The 19,022-nt window shown below is 36.7% G+C and overlaps 1 protein-coding gene across 1 annotated transcript in view; it reads left to right on the top strand.

Annotated features, from left to right (window-relative positions):
- The window catches only part of FREM2 (FRAS1 related extracellular matrix 2), a 130,205-nt gene that overhangs the window by 58,499 nt on the left and 52,684 nt on the right, over positions 1 to 19,022 (top strand). Inside the window, exons 3-6 of the mRNA XM_038174201.2 lie at positions 13,246 to 13,392; positions 16,169 to 16,399; positions 16,578 to 16,703; positions 17,510 to 17,761. Of these exons, the coding sequence (XP_038030129.2) occupies positions 13,246 to 13,392; positions 16,169 to 16,399; positions 16,578 to 16,703; positions 17,510 to 17,761 (756 nt within the window). The remainder of the gene's footprint in view (positions 1 to 13,245; positions 13,393 to 16,168; positions 16,400 to 16,577; positions 16,704 to 17,509; positions 17,762 to 19,022) is intronic.

Here is a 19,022-nt window from a genome sequence, read left to right as displayed (position 1 = left end):
CACAGCCTTACCCATCCTGGGACTTCCTGGCATAGTGAGCCTCCCTGTGCACGTCCAGTCCCCTGCATGTTACAGCTAATGGGGATCCTACTAGGTCACTAGGGCACTGTGTATTTCCTGGGGGAAAGAAAATAAAATTTTGAATGGCCATGAAATCATTTAGCAATAGCAAGTTTAACGCCCTCAGCCAAAAGGAGGATGGAGGTGATGATAGCTCAGCACTGCCTCATCAACATACTTTGAATTGCTGCTGCCTCTGTTTCTGCAGCTGAGGCTAGAGGATTTTTCCCAGTGACATTGCAAGTGCCCCCAGCAGTGCTCCAGCCTGGGGAACTGCTCTGGTTCACATGTCAGCGATGTTGTCACCCATACCGGTGACACACGGGAGCCGGAGGTCATATGCTGACAGGTAAGTGCTGTGCAGATCCTTTTCAAGAAAAGGTGAGAAGCATCATCTTCAAATCTGAGAAACATTTCTGCTAGTTGCCATGTTAAAACCACTGTGGTCACCCCTCCCCACACCTCAGTATAAAATCTAAGTCAAAAAAATGTAAACTTGATCCCAGAGGTACTCATGTCTGTGTGCGATAGCCAGCAGTTTCAGTGGGATGTGGACTTGGAATTGACAAAAACGTTTCCTCCCTTGCCTTTGGAGAAAAGCTGAAGGATTTTAATTTCTGAATACATGAGAGAGAATGGTCATGGAAATCTTGATCAAGGATTTTCCAAAAGGCTGAGTGATGCCAAATATATTTCAACTTGGCACATAAAAAAAACATGCCTTGGTATTTGAAGGTCAGCATGTGATTTTGTAAAACAAGCTTACAAAACCTCCTATAAATAGGATTTTTTAAGTAAATTTATCAAGACATTTCAGTATTCTAGTAGTATATTAAGAAAGAGAATAATATCTAAATCTATCATCTGTTTTTAAGCTGAGTAAAAGAACAATATATGAATCAGTTGCTAAAACTGTACTGAAAACAAAACTATTTTAGTAACACCATAAATTAAATATTATTTTTAAGATACAGTTTTCTACAGATCATTTTAATTTAATTTAACTACTTACCTTAAAACATGAGTAAAGATAACATTCATATGCAGGGAAAAACAGAGAGAAAGCGTGTGTTGGAAGCATGTCCTATCAAGGTTGAGTTGTCATCATTACACAGTCACTTCTGTGCCCTGCCCCTCTGCTGTGTTTCAGCTGAGTCTGGGCTGCTCCCTTGGGAGACTCAGAGAGGTTCTACTGTTCTGGAGTTTTGATTCTGCTTTTCAGTTCTGAAGTAATTTCCCTCCTGTACTTAATGTTGATATTTAAACAGATTTCTTACATCTTCGCTTGAATCTTCTTTGAAGGAATTTTTGGTTTCTCCCATATTTTCTTTTTTTCTCATCTTGTCATACTCACTGTGACTGCAGCATTAGGACCATTTGATATAAAGTAAAAATATAGGAATATAATCACTGCCTTAGGAATATGCTGCCCTGTTTTGTAGTATATTCCTCTAGTAACACTGAAAAACCCATCATAATATAAATATTTATATTAATGCAAACATATTTCCTTCCTCAGTAGCACTAATATCTTTGAACACCTCTTTACAAGACTTGTCTAAAGGCAAAGTTACAATACTTTTTTGTCTTTGTCTGTATCAACAATGGTTGGTTTTTATTTTGTATGTTTTCAGTTTTTTACTCTGCTGTTCCTGAGCAGGACTAAATCACCTGCCAAAGGATATAGGGTTGGCACAGCTTAAAAAGGATCAAAGGTACCACAAAGGAGTTTCTCTGGTCAAATAATATTAAAAGTATTTGAGATTGCCTGGTGCAATGACTCTGAAATGAATTAAAAGTGAATGAACCCACCTGACATTTGTTCTCCTCCAGTCAGTCGGGCATTTTATTTGTTGCCCTGCCAGAACAGAAAAGGAAACAAAATTCAAATCTGTGAAAGTGAAGTCTTAATTACAGAAAAAAAAAAAAAAAAAGAAAAAACAAAACAAAACAAAACAAAACAAACAAACAAAAAACAAACAAACAAACAAACAAAAAAAAAAAACAGTTCAATCACTTGGACCGGGACTTTTCCTATAGCTGCTCAGTCAGTTACAGAAGAAAAACCCAGCTGATAAAACAGAAAAGCTGTTGCATTTTATTTAGAGTAGGTTTTGCAAATAACAACAACTTTAATCCCTCTTGTATACATTTCTCTCTTAGGACTGTAAAATTTGAGATTATCAGATTGTATTTTCATCCAAAATGGAGAGGAAATCTCTGCAAAGACAGCATTCATTGGAGTTAAAAAGTTAAACTACTTCTTCAAGAGAAATTTGACAGTTAATTTGACACACATACCAATTTCAAAGTCGTTATGACAAATTAAAGGCCTCAGTTTCAGATGGCACCCAGTCACCTACCCTAGCTTTAAGCAAGGGAATGACTTCACAAGCACTGAAGTATTAGGCACATGTAAAGGACTTTGCAGTAGTGGGGTTTAAATTAAATTATGTTTTAAAGAAAGGGAAATTGGTAGAGTCTTTTTCTATAAATACAGGAAATTCTTAAAATAATGTTATTATCTAATATTTTTTCTTAAGTATAAGTCTTACAGGACACTTTGCTGATATTAATTAGTTTCAAGTCTGAGGCTGAGGATACCCTGTGACTCTTGAATTTAACACTTGCTCTGATTAGACTTCTAATGGCAATAGTTCTCCTATGAGCTAATGTGTGTGTGGCATTGCTTTAAAGGTACAAACATGAAGTCCTATACGGGACATTAAATAAGCAAGTGGAGCTAAACCCGTTACAATGTGATACAATGAAGTGAACCTTGCTTCAGTTCAGCTGGAGTCTGCTTTTTGGGAGAAGTTGTCTGGCGCCACAAAAGGAATTAGTGAGCAGAGACCTGAAGAGTATTAAGTTTATTTTAAGAATGTGTTGCCAGAAATCTAATAAATTTACTTATTGCTGCAGGCCATGCGTGCATGAAACTTTACTAATCCAGGTGGTGTGTTTTTGCAAGGTGGGGATCCTTAGGAAAAAAAAGATATTCTGCTTTAGGTAATGTGGACATTGTTTAATGATAGACATGACAGCTTCAGTGGTATGTTTGTATTTTTTTCTGTTACTAGTCACAAGGAAGTTTAAATTCTTTTCCTGATGTGATTTTGTTTACGACTATACAAAATGCTAATTAGTTTAATGAAAACACAGGAATAATTGTTTAGTAAGAGAGTACTTCTTTTAACCAAATAGATTTTGGGGAGTTGTTATTTTTAAATAATCCAAAGTTGAATTTCAAAGTGTTTGAATTTTCAAGTTTACTGATTAATTACAATTAATTATTATTATTATATCAAGTTTACTTATTAATTACAATTATAATTCAGGAATAGTTGTATCCTGACCTTTTTTAGAACTCCTCTTCATTCACCTATGAAAATCACATCATCAGACATCAGGCATCTAAAAGTTAGCCAGCTAGGCTGATTGGTTGAATATTCTCTCTTTATTTTCAGTGGAGTGGGTCAGCTCTTTCCAGATCATAATCCATCTGATTGCATCAGATGTACCTGCTGTTCCCGAGGATGCAATTCTTTCCTTTTTTTTTTTTTTTTTTTTTCCCCCTGTTCGTCATCCTAGAAATGTTGACAGGGCAAAATAAGACTTTTCTTCTGTTTCACTTTCTGCTGTGTGATAAGTACAGTATAATATGAGTTTTGGCATGAGCCTGCAACACCCGGTGTTTTTTAAAGGTCTTCCTTCCAAACACCGGCCTGTCAGGAACTGCTTGATGTCAAATATTGGCCAAGATCAGGTGCATGCAGCATAGCTTCAGGTTATTTTTGTAGTGTACCTTAATCCCATAGCTTGTTCATGTTCACCGTTTTTAGATACCCTATGCAGTTTGCTTTGCTTTGCTTTGTTTTGTTTTGTTTTGTTTTTTCAGTGCAGGCTGTGGGGATTTTTGCATGCAGGCTGAGAGGTTAGGGCCTGATTACAAGTCGTGTTGAGAAGATTCTGTGATGAATGCCTCTACAATGAAAACATTGGGAATTCTGATTTGTGTTGAGAACAGTCTTGTATTAATTAGTGAATATACTTTATGTGGAATTGATACTTCTGGTACTTCAGCTGCTAAAGCAATCTTTACATAAGAACTGTATGATGATCTTTCAATTTTATCAATGGGATTTAGATCAGACCTTTTGGCCTTTGTCATCCTAGTAACCTGTCTGGCTGCACTGTGAATGCTGCTATATCTTAAAGTTTTTTTATTGCACGTATATACATAGATCTAGTATTACATATACATTCTTTTGTGAATACTAAGTGCTTTCTTAGAGTAAAATCTAGTCTGCATGTGATATATTTTGAATGTCTACTTTAAAATGAGATAAATCAAATTCTAGACTGTGACTTGTGGGAGAAAGTATTAGCTAAAGTGATTCTGTGAATCCTACTCTGTATCTCCAGCAATAAAAAACTCATGAGTTGCTAAGACTTTGACTAGAGTGATAAGAAATGTTCGTATCCTGTGAAAATGTTTCAAGATATTTTATAGAATCGTAGAATGGTTTGGGTTAGAAGGGACCTTAAAGATCATCTGGTTTCAAACCCCCTGCAATGGGCAAGGACACCTTCCTCTAGACCAGGCCACCCACAGCCTCATGCAACTTGCCTTGAACACTTTCAGGATGGGGCATCCACAGCTTCCCTGGCAGTCTGTTCCAGCACCTCACCACCCTCAGAGTAAAAATATTCTTCCTAATGCCTAATCTAAATCTACCCTTTGTTAGTGTAAAACCATTACTCCTTGTCCTATTACTGGAGACCATCTCCAGCTTTCTTGTAAGCCCCCTTTGGTTACTGGAAGGCCACTATACGGTCTTACCCTGGAACCTTCTCTTCTCCAGGTTGAATAACCCCATATCTCTCAGCCTATCTTCATAGGAGAAATCTATGAGATGGCCTCCAACCCTTTGACCATCCTCATGGCCCTCCTCTGGACTTGCTAAAGTCTGAGTGTTTCTTGTGCTGGGGTCCCCAGGACTGAATGCAGGACTCCAGTTGGGATCTCATGAGAGTAGAGGGAGAGAATCACCTCCCTTGACCTGCTGGCCTTGCTACTTTTGATTCAACCCAGGATACAGTTGGCTTTCTGGTCTGCAAGCGCACATTGACAGCTCATGTTGAGCTTCTTGTCAACCAATACCCTCCAAGTCCTTCCCCTCAGAGCTGCTCTCAAGCCACCCAGCCTGTGGGTGCACTGAACTATATACCTTAAAGACTTAAGGTAGACTGTAGAAAAAGACAAAAATTCAACATTCATTCTCTACCAATATTTTCAGTAAAGAGATTAATGAAAAGTCATCTTTTTGTGAAAAAACTTTGATTTTGATGGATTTGTATTTTCAGGGAGAAGAGGAATAATTTGAATATTTTTTTCTCCAGTTGTACTTTGTTCAGTCTTTCTAAGAACTTTTAGGGTAACTTGAACTTTTTAGGGTAAAAGGTGTCACCTATCACTTCTGTTGAGGACAAAGATTTAGCAGTGCATATGGTTATGTGATTAAATATTTCAAATAGAAGCATTTTGGTTGTACACTGAATTCATGAATTTACACAATTGGAACCATAGAAAAGGGAAGCAGTCAGCATTTCACAGAGTTAGTCTCCTATTTACAGCACAAAATCCCAAACCAAAAAGTGGATCTTTTGAATTCCCTGGAATTCAGTTACAAAGCTAACCACCTAATATCCTTAAAGCCTTTCAACTGCATGTGATGCTCCTGTATCTGTCTTTGATGATTCAAACTGGGCTTCTCTTAATCTGATTTGTTCTTGCCTTCTTCAAAATTTCACAGCCTCTCGGTATAGCCAATAGAGTTAAAGTTTTCCTGGCTTTTAGTGAACTAATTTATATAGACCTGATTTAAACTGAAATTAATTTAAAGCTATGAAGACCCAGTACACATTTGCTTCTACAGTTTCTCTAAAAGAAAATCTGATTAATCTCTTAATCAGAATCTGGTCAATCTGCTGCAGAAGAACTGTGCATAGCTTTGAACTGGGAATTCCTTAAATTAACCCGGCATGAATCTCAGACTGTGCTTGGAGACGTCCTTAGTTACGCTTAGTTGAATTTTACTAGGGTCAAAATTTAATATGCACTAGCTAGCTTTCACATTCAGGTCTCTTCTATGGCCTCCCCTTCCCTTTTTTTTTTTTTTTTTTAACAAAGTCACTGTACAGTATCCTTCAAATATTTTTTTTCTGAAACGTGACTTCAAGCATTTTCTTAGTCTGAGCCGTGACAAATGCACCCATTCCAACTCGTTACTTGGGGGTAGACATAAAACAGAAGCAAAAAAAAAGAGTTACAGAAGCTACTGAAAGACGTAAACTGTCTGCAGCTCATTGGATACCAGCAATTACACTCCAGGCAAGCCAAGTCCATAATGCTGGGAAGTGTGTGTTTTCTCATGGGAAGTCAGAGAAAGCATTGTTTTAGTCCCTAATCACTCGGGGCTAGTTTTGGGGGGTTGGTTTTGGTTGTTCTGCAAATATATTCAGTTACAGTGGCAGACAGAGTGCAGAAGGGTGCAGAGTTCAGCATTTTTTTTAGTGATTGGAGTCAGTTGTATTACATTTGAGAAAGACTTATAAATTTGGAGCATTTCAATGGGTTTGTAATAGGATACAATCATTAGATTAGCTTATATATTGTTGAATTCAATTCAAAACATTCTAATGATGTGTTTTAAGCGCTGGGTGTACTTATATGTTTCACTTCTGTAAATATTTTTTCTATATGAAATTAAGGCAGTTTTACAGGATATTTACAGATGATCCTTCATAGCAGAGAAAATAGCATATGATGTGCTGCCCTGATAGATTGAACAAAGAACATTTATTAGCTATTTTTAATTGTTCTTTTTGAAGCTTGGCAGACAAGAGGTTTACTTGAGACCTCTGCCTTCTTAACCTGGAGCTGTAATGTACTGGGACTATAACTCAATGTGGCAAATCAGAGTTGTTGAAACAACATGTCTTGATCTGAGCATTCATATCTTCTCAATCTTTTTTCTGAGTATATTAGTCAGGAGTAGAATCACCTAAGATACCTAAGATTATATGTTCCTTCTGTAGTCTGGAGAGAAAAAAAAAAAAGTTTATACAAACCATGAATCATGCATACCAAATAGTGTGGGGATAAAAAATCCTGGGAAGTGCTAAGGTTGGAGACAGGGAACTTCATGGATAAACAGGGAATCGTGATGTTGGAGACAAAGATTTCTGTGTTTCACATCAGATTTTCCTTCTAATAAAACTGTTGAAGTAACTTTATCCTGGTATATATTAAATAAGTTGACTTGGCACAGAAGAAAGAGGCTCTCTCTTGGCACAGAAGAAAGGTTTTTTTATCAGAGGATAAAAAAAAATGGAACAGATGTCTAAAGATGGAAGATTATGTTTTCTTTCCTTTGCCTCTATGGCTTTGTTTTCCCTACAGGTTGAACTTGAGTTCATTGGTGGTTTTCTTTTTTCTGATTTTTTTTTTTTTTTTACCTGCTGCAATGAGGAGATCCATAGGACGGAGAAGGGATAGCATAGTGCCAAATTCAGTAACCCTGTCTGAATGGGACACCCAGCAGAGTCAAATGTTTTGAACCAAGGAAGAAGGACTGCAGCTCTTGCAGGCATGGAAACAAATCACCAAACAGTAGCAGGAACTGGAGAGACCTGGACGGAGAGGGAGGAAACATGATTTGTTAAAATGTCTTACTGTTGTTCTAGTTATGCCATACAATGATTCCTGAACTGTAGGCAGGCTGTTAATGTTTCACTGCTGGTCTGGTTCTCCTTTATTAACCTCCTATTGCGGTCTGTTCAGGAAGATAGATAAGAAGAGAAACAAGGAAAGACCAAGAGTTAAAAATTTTAAAGGTACACTCCTTTCTTGGTGCTTGCTTTACTAGTCAGATTGTGAAGATAATGATGACTATTTTATAATTTATTGCTCTTTCTATGTTTTCTGACTGATTTTCTTCGTTTTGTCTTTTTCTTCCTGTCTTTCTTGTGATTGATTCATGTTCTGTGCCCTGGAAGAATTTATAGAAGTTTGGTTTTTTTTTTTTTCCTCAATAAACAACCTCCCCTAATGACTAAAGAGAGTAGATATGTTGTACCATAAAGCTCTACAAGTACAAGTCAGCTGTGTTTGTTCAGACTCCTATCTTGTGGACACAGTGAGTCTGTGTGGCTACACTTACACGGGTCAGGCACTCTTTAGTTGATTCATCTATGCCTGATTACACCATGGCTACAATGAAGGGAAGCCAGTATCTATATCAAGATACGTCAATTTCTATTTGTGTCAATAAGCGAAACCTGTGGTGTAGCTGTATGCTTTTGTTGCTGGATTATGGCTCTGGGGTAGCTCCTAGGGAGAGCAAAGCCACAATCAGGCCTTCGTTATGGAATGCCCCATCAGGCCACCAGTGCTGAAGAGATAGGATTTAATGCAGATTTTTGGGGGTTTTTTTTTTGTTTTTTTTTTTTTGATACTGTTTTCATGGAGCCCAGTGGTCTGCGGAGAGAACTGGAAGTGATTCTTTCCTTCTCAGAGCTCTCTGCATCATGATGGAAGGTTCTGACAATTTAATTTGTATTTCACATAGAGGTTTTATATCTTTTTAAAGATATCTCAACAGAACAGGTGGAAAGGTAAATGCTTAAATGTAAATATTCATTTTAATATTTTTCCCTTTAACCAATTGTCTGACCAAGCTCTCTTCCCCCTCCTTTTTTATTCATGGTCAGTAACAGAAATTGAAGATCCAGATGACTTGATCTTTCTAGAAATTTATGGTTTGATGACCTTTGCAAAAATAATGTAACACTGTTTTCTGACAGCTGACCAATTTGGTGACAAGACTCCTATAAAGACCCATTCTAGGTTGCATCCTTCTTTGACGTGTCATATTCAGGCACAGCTTTTCAGAGGAAGGTGTTCCTCATCAGCCTCAGTCAGTCATGAAGTCACTGTGTGGCCTACCTTGCTCAAGATACGTAGCTTTACCTCCTTACAAAGCTTTGATTGTGTCTCAACTCCTGCCACCTCCATTCCCATGAATGCCTCCCTGCACCACATCCTATCTATGCAAGTTAGCATCTTCTCTTTTAGCACTGCTGTGCTCTGATCCCCAGCAAAATTCAATAAATTGGCTTTCGTGCATCACTATAGCAACATTCTGCCAACACATCTCACTGATACAAAGCAAAGTTACTTTCAATTCATCTCATCTCACTGTAACTTGGCCCTCATTCCTTTTGTTTAGTTTTAAAAGTGCTCTGGTAATGGCTTTCCTCTCCAAATTTCTGATGTATTTGTAGTACAAGCACTTACCTGGAAGAAGAACAAAACCAAAGCTGTCACTGATGCATACTACCTTAATTATTTGCCTAGCAGATAAGCATTTGATTGAGCCTAAGGAAAGTGCTAGTGAGCAACGCAAAATTCATTTGCTTATAGAAATATTATGGTTAAAAGTAGGATAGATTTAATTTGATTTAATAGGGAACCAAATAAAATGGCATATGCAATCTGATATCTTATAATTTCTGAAAGCTATATACTCTTAGTGTAATTATTTACAGGTCATCTGTTTGACTGGTGCTTGCTACCATGTAGAAAAGCCCATAATTTTGAGGCAAATCTTCTAAACTCAAAAAGTACAAGCTGAAGAAGGGGATATTTAAAATATTTGTATTCTTTTTGTAAATCTCTAAACCTGACAACTAATACTGCACATTCAAAGAGGCAAACAATAGATATTTCAGGGGCAGAAGTAGGCCTATAGAAGTGGAGGCCCTAGAAAGAATGGTGGTGCTTATTGTTTGTTTGTTTCTTTCTTTCTTTCTTTTGTTTTTGGTTTGATTTGGTTTTTACTCGAAGAAAAAAATAGAAAAAATGCTGAAAACAATAAGTAGATGGAAATAAGATGGTATTAAATCCTTCATGTTGTCTTTCTTCTGCTTTCTGCTTCCTACGTTTCATGGTCTCATTAAGTTCTTGGCTCACTATATTTCAGTGTTTTCCATAGCATTGATGACAGGAATGAGCTGGTTTGGTATCTGGCTGCTGCAATTTCTCCACATGGCTGTTCCTTCTTAGCAGCAGGGACTTTTTCTCTTGTTGAATAAATTTGACAAGTTCAGTAATTATGTATAAATATAGATTAGATTAAAGTTTGACCTATTTAAGACACTAAAGATGAAATATAAGAGACCTGTGTATAAGCTCACTGTAGATTGCCTGTGCCTGTGCCCACAAGATATTTGAATCATTATCAGTAGACCAAGTGATGCCAGATTTCCTATTGCTTTCTGTCTCCTAGTTCGAATATCTTCCACCTAAAATGATGCAAAACCTCACATCAAACCCTTTTCTCGGGGGTTTATGCAGTCTAACTTTTGCATTGCTAATAAGAAAGGAGCTCATGCAGCAACGTTTTTTCTCAGCAATGATGCCTATAGTACTGTTTCATTTCTTTTGTATCTTGGAAGTTTTTATGCCTATGTCAAATTATGTTTAAATTGGCCAGAGTGTTCAAAGGTGGCACACTTAGGCAGTTTTTCTCACAAAACATATTCTCTTCAATTTGTCCCAATAAATTAATGGGAAGACACTTTCTGTGTTTAGCTAACTCTATAGTTACTGGATTTATAATGATGCTCATTACAGTTCTTGGTTACTTATTGCAGTTTTTGGTATGTGCATTTGTGGCTTTCCCTTTGTAACAGCTGAGATGAAAAAACTGGAAGGGCAAGGAGTCACTTTCATGACCAGTTCCCTCCTTTCATTTATGTAGTACCATTGTTTTTATGTTAGAGAGGTAACATGGTTAGCTGTGTTGTATTTCATTGTGTCGTGTTGTGGTTTGTTTTCTAGCAGACAGGTCACTAAAGAAATATGGAAGCATAGCTTTGAAGTAGAGTGGAAGCAAATGAAGGGTTGCCTGTTTGCTCAAAGGAACGGGCTGGAAGAAACTGGAAGGGGAGAACCAGCCTCTGGCTCTTCCTCCAATAGTTAAGCCATGAGTGAACTGAAATACATAGATATGTGTCTCTGCTGTTCAGAGGAAGATATTTTATTTCCTGGCTTTTGCACAGAAGTGTTTAATTCTAAAGGGATTTCTTTGAACGCTTGAGACTGATGTTACCTGAGCTAATCTTGTTCTGTAGCAGCACCTTGTGGGAAGGAGATCAGACTACAGCCTCTCACACCAGCCAACATTCTCAGAAGATAGTTGCTGCGTGAGCATCTGTCTTCACTGAGCTCAACAGGTTGCTTTAGTCTTGCAGTGGAAGTTACAGGATTCCCCTGAGTAATTGCAAACATATCCTATAGGATGATATACGGAACTTGATTTGTCCTGCTTTTTAATCTGTGACACCCAGAATCCCTGCGCTGACAATAAATGCCTTTTTACTGTGGAAAATTAGTGAACAGATGGAGGTAAACTGTACATGACAAAGTAAAGCTACGCTGTATTTTATCAGAAATGTGTTAATCTATTTTGATATATTCAGTCTGTTGCACAAATGCTTAGTTTACAGACAGTGAAATAGCTGCTAGTTCTTTTCAGCTCTTATCTTTCCAGCTGAAAAGAAATGCAGCATTTTCAGCTGGGCTTTAAAGTGCCATTTGTGTACAGTTGTTTCTTCTGGATTGTTTTTTTAGACTAACATAAGCCTCATATAGTCTGCCATTTCAGTGACCACTTCCTATTGGGTTCACAGTTGTGCAAATCCTTTTAATTGTAGACACATCAGCTTAGTTTTTGCTGGAAATGAGAAATCAGGCTGAGACATGCTCATATTGCAGGCTGGTGCTTAGTGTTTTGCAGCTGGAGTTAAATGGCTTTGAAATCATCCCCTCTAAAACTCTGAGTGATGTTCTTGAATTCTGGTATTGCTTTGGCTTCAAAAATAGAGCCTACTTTTGCTGATCTGGCCATTTTTGTTAGAGGAGGACTGTGAAAGATCTTTATATTATTGTAAGAGAAGTATGGTCTTTAGCTTAAAGATGATGCCATGGACACCAACAAGTACCACCCAGAGATGCTGACTTGGTCTGCAGTAGCCATTTAGGTCCCCTAGCTGAATGTTCTCCTTACTATACAGGGCTTTCAATTCTCAGTGTCTGAGTGCACAGAAACTCAGACACTCTATCCATGTTCAGCATGATCTCAGGGAAGCTGTTGTGTGATTGCTATGTTAGAGGCCTTGGAAGGGATCTCGGGTCTTCTTTCTTTCCTGGAGTGTGGTACTGCTGCTTTGCCTGCGTGAAAGCTGGTGAGGACATCTTTTGGTCTATTGAAAGCTTATCTCTCAAAACACATTTCAGCAGCTTACACAGTTTGGGGTACTCATGGTACCTCTAAGGTAGCTCATTACAAAATAGTTTAAAAGAATGCCAATAAGCATTTATGTCTCCCTAAATCTCCTTAGGTGACACAGGCAATCATACTGGTATGTTTAACTCAACAGTTACAAGCTTGTAAGCTGAGGAGAGCATCAGTATAGCTATAAACTGTGGCATGTATCAGAGATACTTAATTTTATTGAAACCATTTCTTAGTGAGGTGTGAAAGCTGTTCCTAAATCACACAGTGCTCATACATATGTTATAAACCAGGAAAACCAAAAATTGTTAGATTTAGTGAATAAAGTCCTGAATTTGGAAAGCAGGCTATATGGGTAAAGGCAGGCAGATGGTAGGTGCAGTTTCTAGTCTCTCAGGATAACAAGGACCTTCTGGCAGTCCTATCATATCAAGGAAGTTCCATGCAATGTCCGTTGAGTTTGTCATTTGGAAATGCAAATATGGTTCTGCAGAAGCTTGTATCATCCACAGTTTTTGTACTTTATGAAAAAGGTATTCTAAATACAATTTAATTAATTCTTTTTTTCATTTCCCTTGGGGGAAAAAATAGCATACCTTGGAATGAATGGGACTAGGTTGTATACATTTAAGGTAAATGTATTCTACATGCACCAAATGTATCACAATTGAGTTGTTTATTTGTTATTTCTTTGCTTCAAACCTATGCTGGAATGTTAACGTTCAGCTAAGATTTTACCCAGGATACAGGTTGCATTAAGCTCAAAAGACAAAGTACTCTTTAGCAAATAGGAAAATGAATAAGTATGTCTTTTATTTTGCAGGAGGCAATAAGCTGAGGAATCAACATTTTCGTCTAAACTGGGCATGGATCTCCTTAGAAAAGGCGTATTATTTGGTAAATGAAGATTCCAAATATCTTGATGTTGTTCTTAAACGGAGAGGATACCTGGGAGAAACCTCTTTTATAAGTAAGTCCAGTTTTAGTCTTCTCAATTAGTTATGAACTAAAAAACCAAGACCTAGTCCTTCCTTCTTTGATTTGAAACATGAAAATTTATGTTGGCTTCAATATCAGAAGAGGATCATGTAAGCAAGACTGGTTAATCAATATGAAACTGAAGCTGACCACAGCATGTTATTCTAATTAGTTCTTCAGAGTGCTTCTTCCCTGGAAATAATTTTGGTTTTTTTGGATTGAATTTTTGAAAGTATTTTAGTAATTTAGATTTTAAGTATTTAGTTGATTATAAATATAAAAATGTAAAGTTTAAATCATAAAACATATAATGAAATAAGAACAATACAACAAGTTATTCTTTTATTAATTTAGAAGTGTTTAGAAATATGTGTTTTTATGATACAGACATATCTTCACATCTCATACTTTAGTCTGTGTTTGTAAAAAACTTCTTTCTCTAGCAGAACAAGTTTGTGACTTCAGGTAATGAAATGTTTGTCTGTGGACCCAATTTGGAGGACACAAAAGGCTCTGTTACTCAGGAGGACATCATTAAAACAGAAAAGAGTAAAATGTAGTCTTGCTTTATGCCTTCTCAATGTGCAGTATTTCGAAATGCTGGCAATATTGTATATATCCCAAATTAGCATGAAATTATATCAGAACAAAGAAGTGATTGTCCTATATAAAAATTTAAGTCAGCGTTCCTCTAGCTGATTTACCTCCATGCAGTGGAAAACAGCAAGCACTGAAGAAAGTCAGCAGCCTGTGGAACGCATTTTATTAATTGGAAGAAAATGAAAATATTTACAATTAAAAATAGTTTATGAGAAAACGCATAAAAAATATCACAGAACTGGACAGGTTTCTCAGTGTGGAATCTTTACTCCCTTCCCTCCCTTCCCTTTTTTTTTTTTTTTTTTTGGTCAGATGAATTCAGAAATTCTTCATGAACTAGATCTCTTAAAGGATTGCATTTGACACTACAGAATATTGCCATTTTTATTGTCCAAACCCAATATTAAAAATACTGGAATTATAAAGATTTTAAGGTATATTTTTAAAGAAGCAAATACATCTATAATCCTAATTTCCAAAGTACTTTTGTATCTTCTGAAATCTCATTAGCTTCACAGCCTAAAGGGTCTCCTATAAATAGGAGAAGACAAGGCCAGTATTTTCCCACAAACTAACATAAAAAGGCTGAGATTTTGATGTCTGCTTCTTGGCAAGAGATATTCTAAAAGGACTGAACATCCTTTCATGCCACCTTTCATACACTTGTGTATGCATTTATGTGTATACATATATGTATGTCATCTATAAACAGCGATTAACCTGTAGCACACAGGTTAATTAGAAGACTTGTACAGATTTTAACTAATCCATGAGTAAAGTGGTAAGTTTTAATGAATGGCAATATTTACTCATCACGTGTACAATCAAGGATTATTTTATGATCAGATATCTAAGGTTGATACTGCTGTTGTATTTTTTTTCATAGACTACAGTTCCCATCCAGATTTTATTTTCCCTGTAATGGCTGTAGCAACCAAAAAGGCTGCAATAAACATACATCATTTTCAGGGCATTGTGAACTGGTCTGATTAGCAGCTATAAGCAGTAGGCTCATTTTCTTCAGTTAATGTTGGCAGTCAGTTCAGGCTGATACAAGAGGTGTTGAAAGCTGTTTGCAGTGTCTGGGGAGTGAAAAGGTGAAAAAAGATTGCATTATCACATTTGATAGATATTTTTTTAAGAGAAAGTAAAAGAATGAGAGAGATGAATGAAACGCAAAGCTAAGGATGTGTGGTTTGAATTAACTACTGTTAGTGGTTAACAGATACTGGATAGACTTCTGCCTTTTAAAGAGTTTCTACATAATTTTCTACCTACGGATTCAAATTAAGTTTCTGAACTGAACTGACTCAGAGCAAAAGATCTGACAAGAAAGTTTAAATAATTTGCCTCTGGTTGACTACCTTAATCCTGCAAAATGGAATTACTGAGCAGAAAGAATATAAAAGGCTGTCAGACAGCCTTAAACTGGGAGGGAAACACCAACAAAAAGCCATTTCAGAGCAGCCTGGATCCTCAGGCTGTAAGGTCTTGGTGGAAGGAACTGTACTGGATTTTACCCTGTGGCTTTGAATTTTCAACTTGACTTGAGTTGAAAAGTTTGTGTTTAATGATCATCATTATGCAAACACTGAAAATTCATAAATATTATAACTACACTGGATAATTATAATTTAATTCAAATGGATAATCATTTAAAAAAAATAATATATATTTTTTTAAAAGTGCTTACTGTAGTGGAAATGACCATTATCACAATGGCTCAGATTTTCATCTATCATCTGTGTTCCCTGTGTTTTACCTCTTTGTGTCTTTGTGTTTTCCTTAGCTTTCCCCTTGAAGGCTGGACTTCCCAGGTGTGTTTTATTTTTTGTAAGAGAAATAAATATTATCATGGGTTTCAGGTAACATGTTATTTAGATGATATGGAACAGAAGAGAACCCAAAACGTTATAGGGGGAAACAAAATCTCTTGGTCTTTTTGGGCATGCATAGGTGAATTACAGAGAAATGGAAACTTGACAATCTGCTCAGAGAATTTAGCTTTTCTAGGAGTTAGTTTTGGTTTGGCTAACTCTGTCTTCACAATATTAATTGAGGCTTTTTTGCTTTGCTTTTTTTTTTTTTTTTTTTTTTTTTTTAAGATGCTGTAATGAGAGAAAAATACAAGTGGTGTTTTTAATGACCTGAATCTTTAATTTGGGCAGGTATTAGCACCAGAGATGGTACTGCCAAGAAAGATAAAGACTTCAGAGGAAAAGCACAGAAGCAGGTGCAGTTTAATCCTGGCCAAACCTTAGCTACATGGCGAGTACGGATTTTGAGTGATGGTGAACATGAACAGTCTGAGTCTTTTCAAATTGTTCTTTCTGAGCCTGTCATGGCAGTTCTGGAATTTCCAGATGTATCCACGGTGGAGATTATTGATCCAGGAGATGGTAAGAACTGTTCCAGAGCTGTATTGGCAATATGTTCATATGCCAAAAGATTAACTGGAGGGGAAATGCTATGAATAGCAGTGGATTTCAAAGCTTATACTAAAATGCTTCTAGCTATTTCACAGGTGACTTTCTGAGGCCATAAATCTACATAAATAAATGTGTCCGTCCTTTGCAGAATCAACCGTTTTTATTCCTCAGTCCACATATACTATTGAAGAAGATGTTGGTGAGTTATTTATTCCAGTCAGAAGAAGTGGAGATGTGAGCCAGGAACTGATGGTTATCTGTTACACCCAACAAGGTAACAGAATCTACAACAGAAAAAGAAGTGAAAGTGGAAAACAGACAGAAAAGCAAAAAGAATTGGTCCATCTATTGCATAATGAAATTATGTTAATGACTTCATCTTCAGTCTCAATTGGAAATGTATTCATCTTTGCAATCTGTCTCACAGTTTTATTAAATATAGACAAAAAGTGATCATGTTCCAAATACCTGCCTGTTATTATGAGGTTAAAGAGATCTGGTTTTTTTATCTTTTTGCAAGATTTTTATATGTGATTTCTAATATCTTAAAGTGTTGAGAATTAAAAGCACTGCAGTGGGTGTCCATAATAGCCCTTACTTGCTTGAAAAAATGGGTATAAAGTAATATTGCTCAGCTAACGTTTTTCTCCTTCCTCTATATACCAATATCCTATTAATTAACCAATACAGAGTACAGTTTCATTTGTTTTCATCAAATTGCATCTAGATATAGTTAATTTCTAATACACTGACATCTTCTACTTAACAAACTAAATGATTTAATTTCTAGACCTCACAGAGTCTCCTTGGTCAGTCTTTTATCTTTTGTGATAAACTACAATATTCCTTCTTACTGAAAAACTGCAAATGAATTTGAGGGTCCATAGGCATACATTGTATGATATAGTAGAAGTAGTGTGTCCAGGGATCTCAGAAATGTAGCCTGCTTAGACATTTCTACCCATACTATCACCTAAAACTAAACAGAAATAAAAAGATAATTAAAATAAAATTCAGCCTCTGTGAGGGGATTATAATAGCCAGGGTTTGTGTAGTGACTGTTTTCCTTTTATGCCACAGGAACAGCATCTGGCACTGCTCCAACCTCTGTACTTTCATATTCCGACTACATATCCAGGCCTGAGGATCACAACAGCGTTCTACGTTTTGACAAAGATGAACAAGAAAAAATGTGTCGGGTAGTCATCATAGATGATTCCTTGTATGAAGAGGCTGAGACCTTTGATGTTTTGCTGAGCATGCCAATGGGTGGAAGAATTGGTACAGAATTTGCAAGCACTCGAATTACCATTGTACCTGACAAGGATGATGGTAAGACATAATGTCGTAAAGTGATATTTATTCCCATTCCAGGACAAGACCTAAAATTAGGTTCACACTCAAACCATCATGTAGAAGTTGCAGTCACTCCTGGTGGTTAAAACACATGCTGCTTCCATCAAGATATGTGAAAATAGTATTAGAGAGCTAGGGTTGGTTGTTGTTTTGTTGTGTTTTTTTGTTTGTTTGTTTGTTTTTTGTATTATTTAGTACTGAATTTTTATTATTTAAAAAAAATCATGAGCAAACTGGGAGTGAGGAGATGTGCCTTTTCATTCTATCATAGTAACAGGTGTAACCCAAAATATCATGTGGCATGGGCACCCTTATACATGTGATTCTGAGATTGTATACACAAAGTCTGTTGATTGTCATGTTCTAAAGGGCCAGATTAGAAGTGCTGAACCAGAAACCACGTAGCAGCTGATAAGAGGCAGGTTATATTCCTTTGTGTTTGATTCTGTGTTCATATTCTGCCTAGAGGTATCCATGTATGCTTCTTATGTCTTTGAAAAAAATAATCAAAAGACAGTAGTGTTGCTTTGAAAGAGACATTTCTCATGGTGAATTAGAGTTCTGTGACTAAGGAAGAATAAAATCAGCACACTGCTGATTCATCAACTTCTTTGGAAAACATGCATAAATATTATTACAGCCTTAAGCCTGTCCTTCAGTGTCTCCAGCATTGGTGTGGCAGCTCTAGGAGTGGTAGCAAAAATCTTTCCTGTGACAGTTGGCCTTATTTATGCTTGGAGGTCAGATGGTGACATCTCAACTGCAATTTCTGTGAAAGGAAAACCAAGGATCTGTTTTAGTCCTCTCTTTGAGGCCATAAATCTATTGTTAAGCTGTCATATTTCCTGAAGACTGATGTGAGAAATTACGTACTACAGTACTCTCTGGAAAGTGTAGTGCCAAATGAGACTGTTATTATCAGCACAGTGATTTCTCCCTTGTTAAGGATATAAAAGGTAGCTCTTAAAGGCAGGAAGTTGACACCCATCTAATTGCATCATACTCAGTCTACCTGAAACTTCTCACATGTAATCCTCTGTTATAACAGAGGTGACTTTGTTTTCTCTGTAGGCTTTTTGAGTAATCAGATAACATTAATGAATACAACAGTTCGAAGTACCAGTTCATGTAAAGTAACAGATCACGTACCAAATACAAACTTACTTTAGAAAAAGTGTAAGATAGAGGTGAACAAAAGCTATAGAACATACAGTATGCCTATAATCTGTAGTAATGT

This window comes from Anas platyrhynchos, chromosome 1 (genome assembly GCF_047663525.1).
Source record: "Anas platyrhynchos isolate ZD024472 breed Pekin duck chromosome 1, IASCAAS_PekinDuck_T2T, whole genome shotgun sequence".
Classification (NCBI taxonomy): domain Eukaryota; kingdom Metazoa; phylum Chordata; class Aves; order Anseriformes; family Anatidae; genus Anas; species Anas platyrhynchos.
The sequence above is the reverse complement of the archived record's forward strand: the minus strand, read 5'-3'. Positions and strand labels throughout refer to the sequence as shown.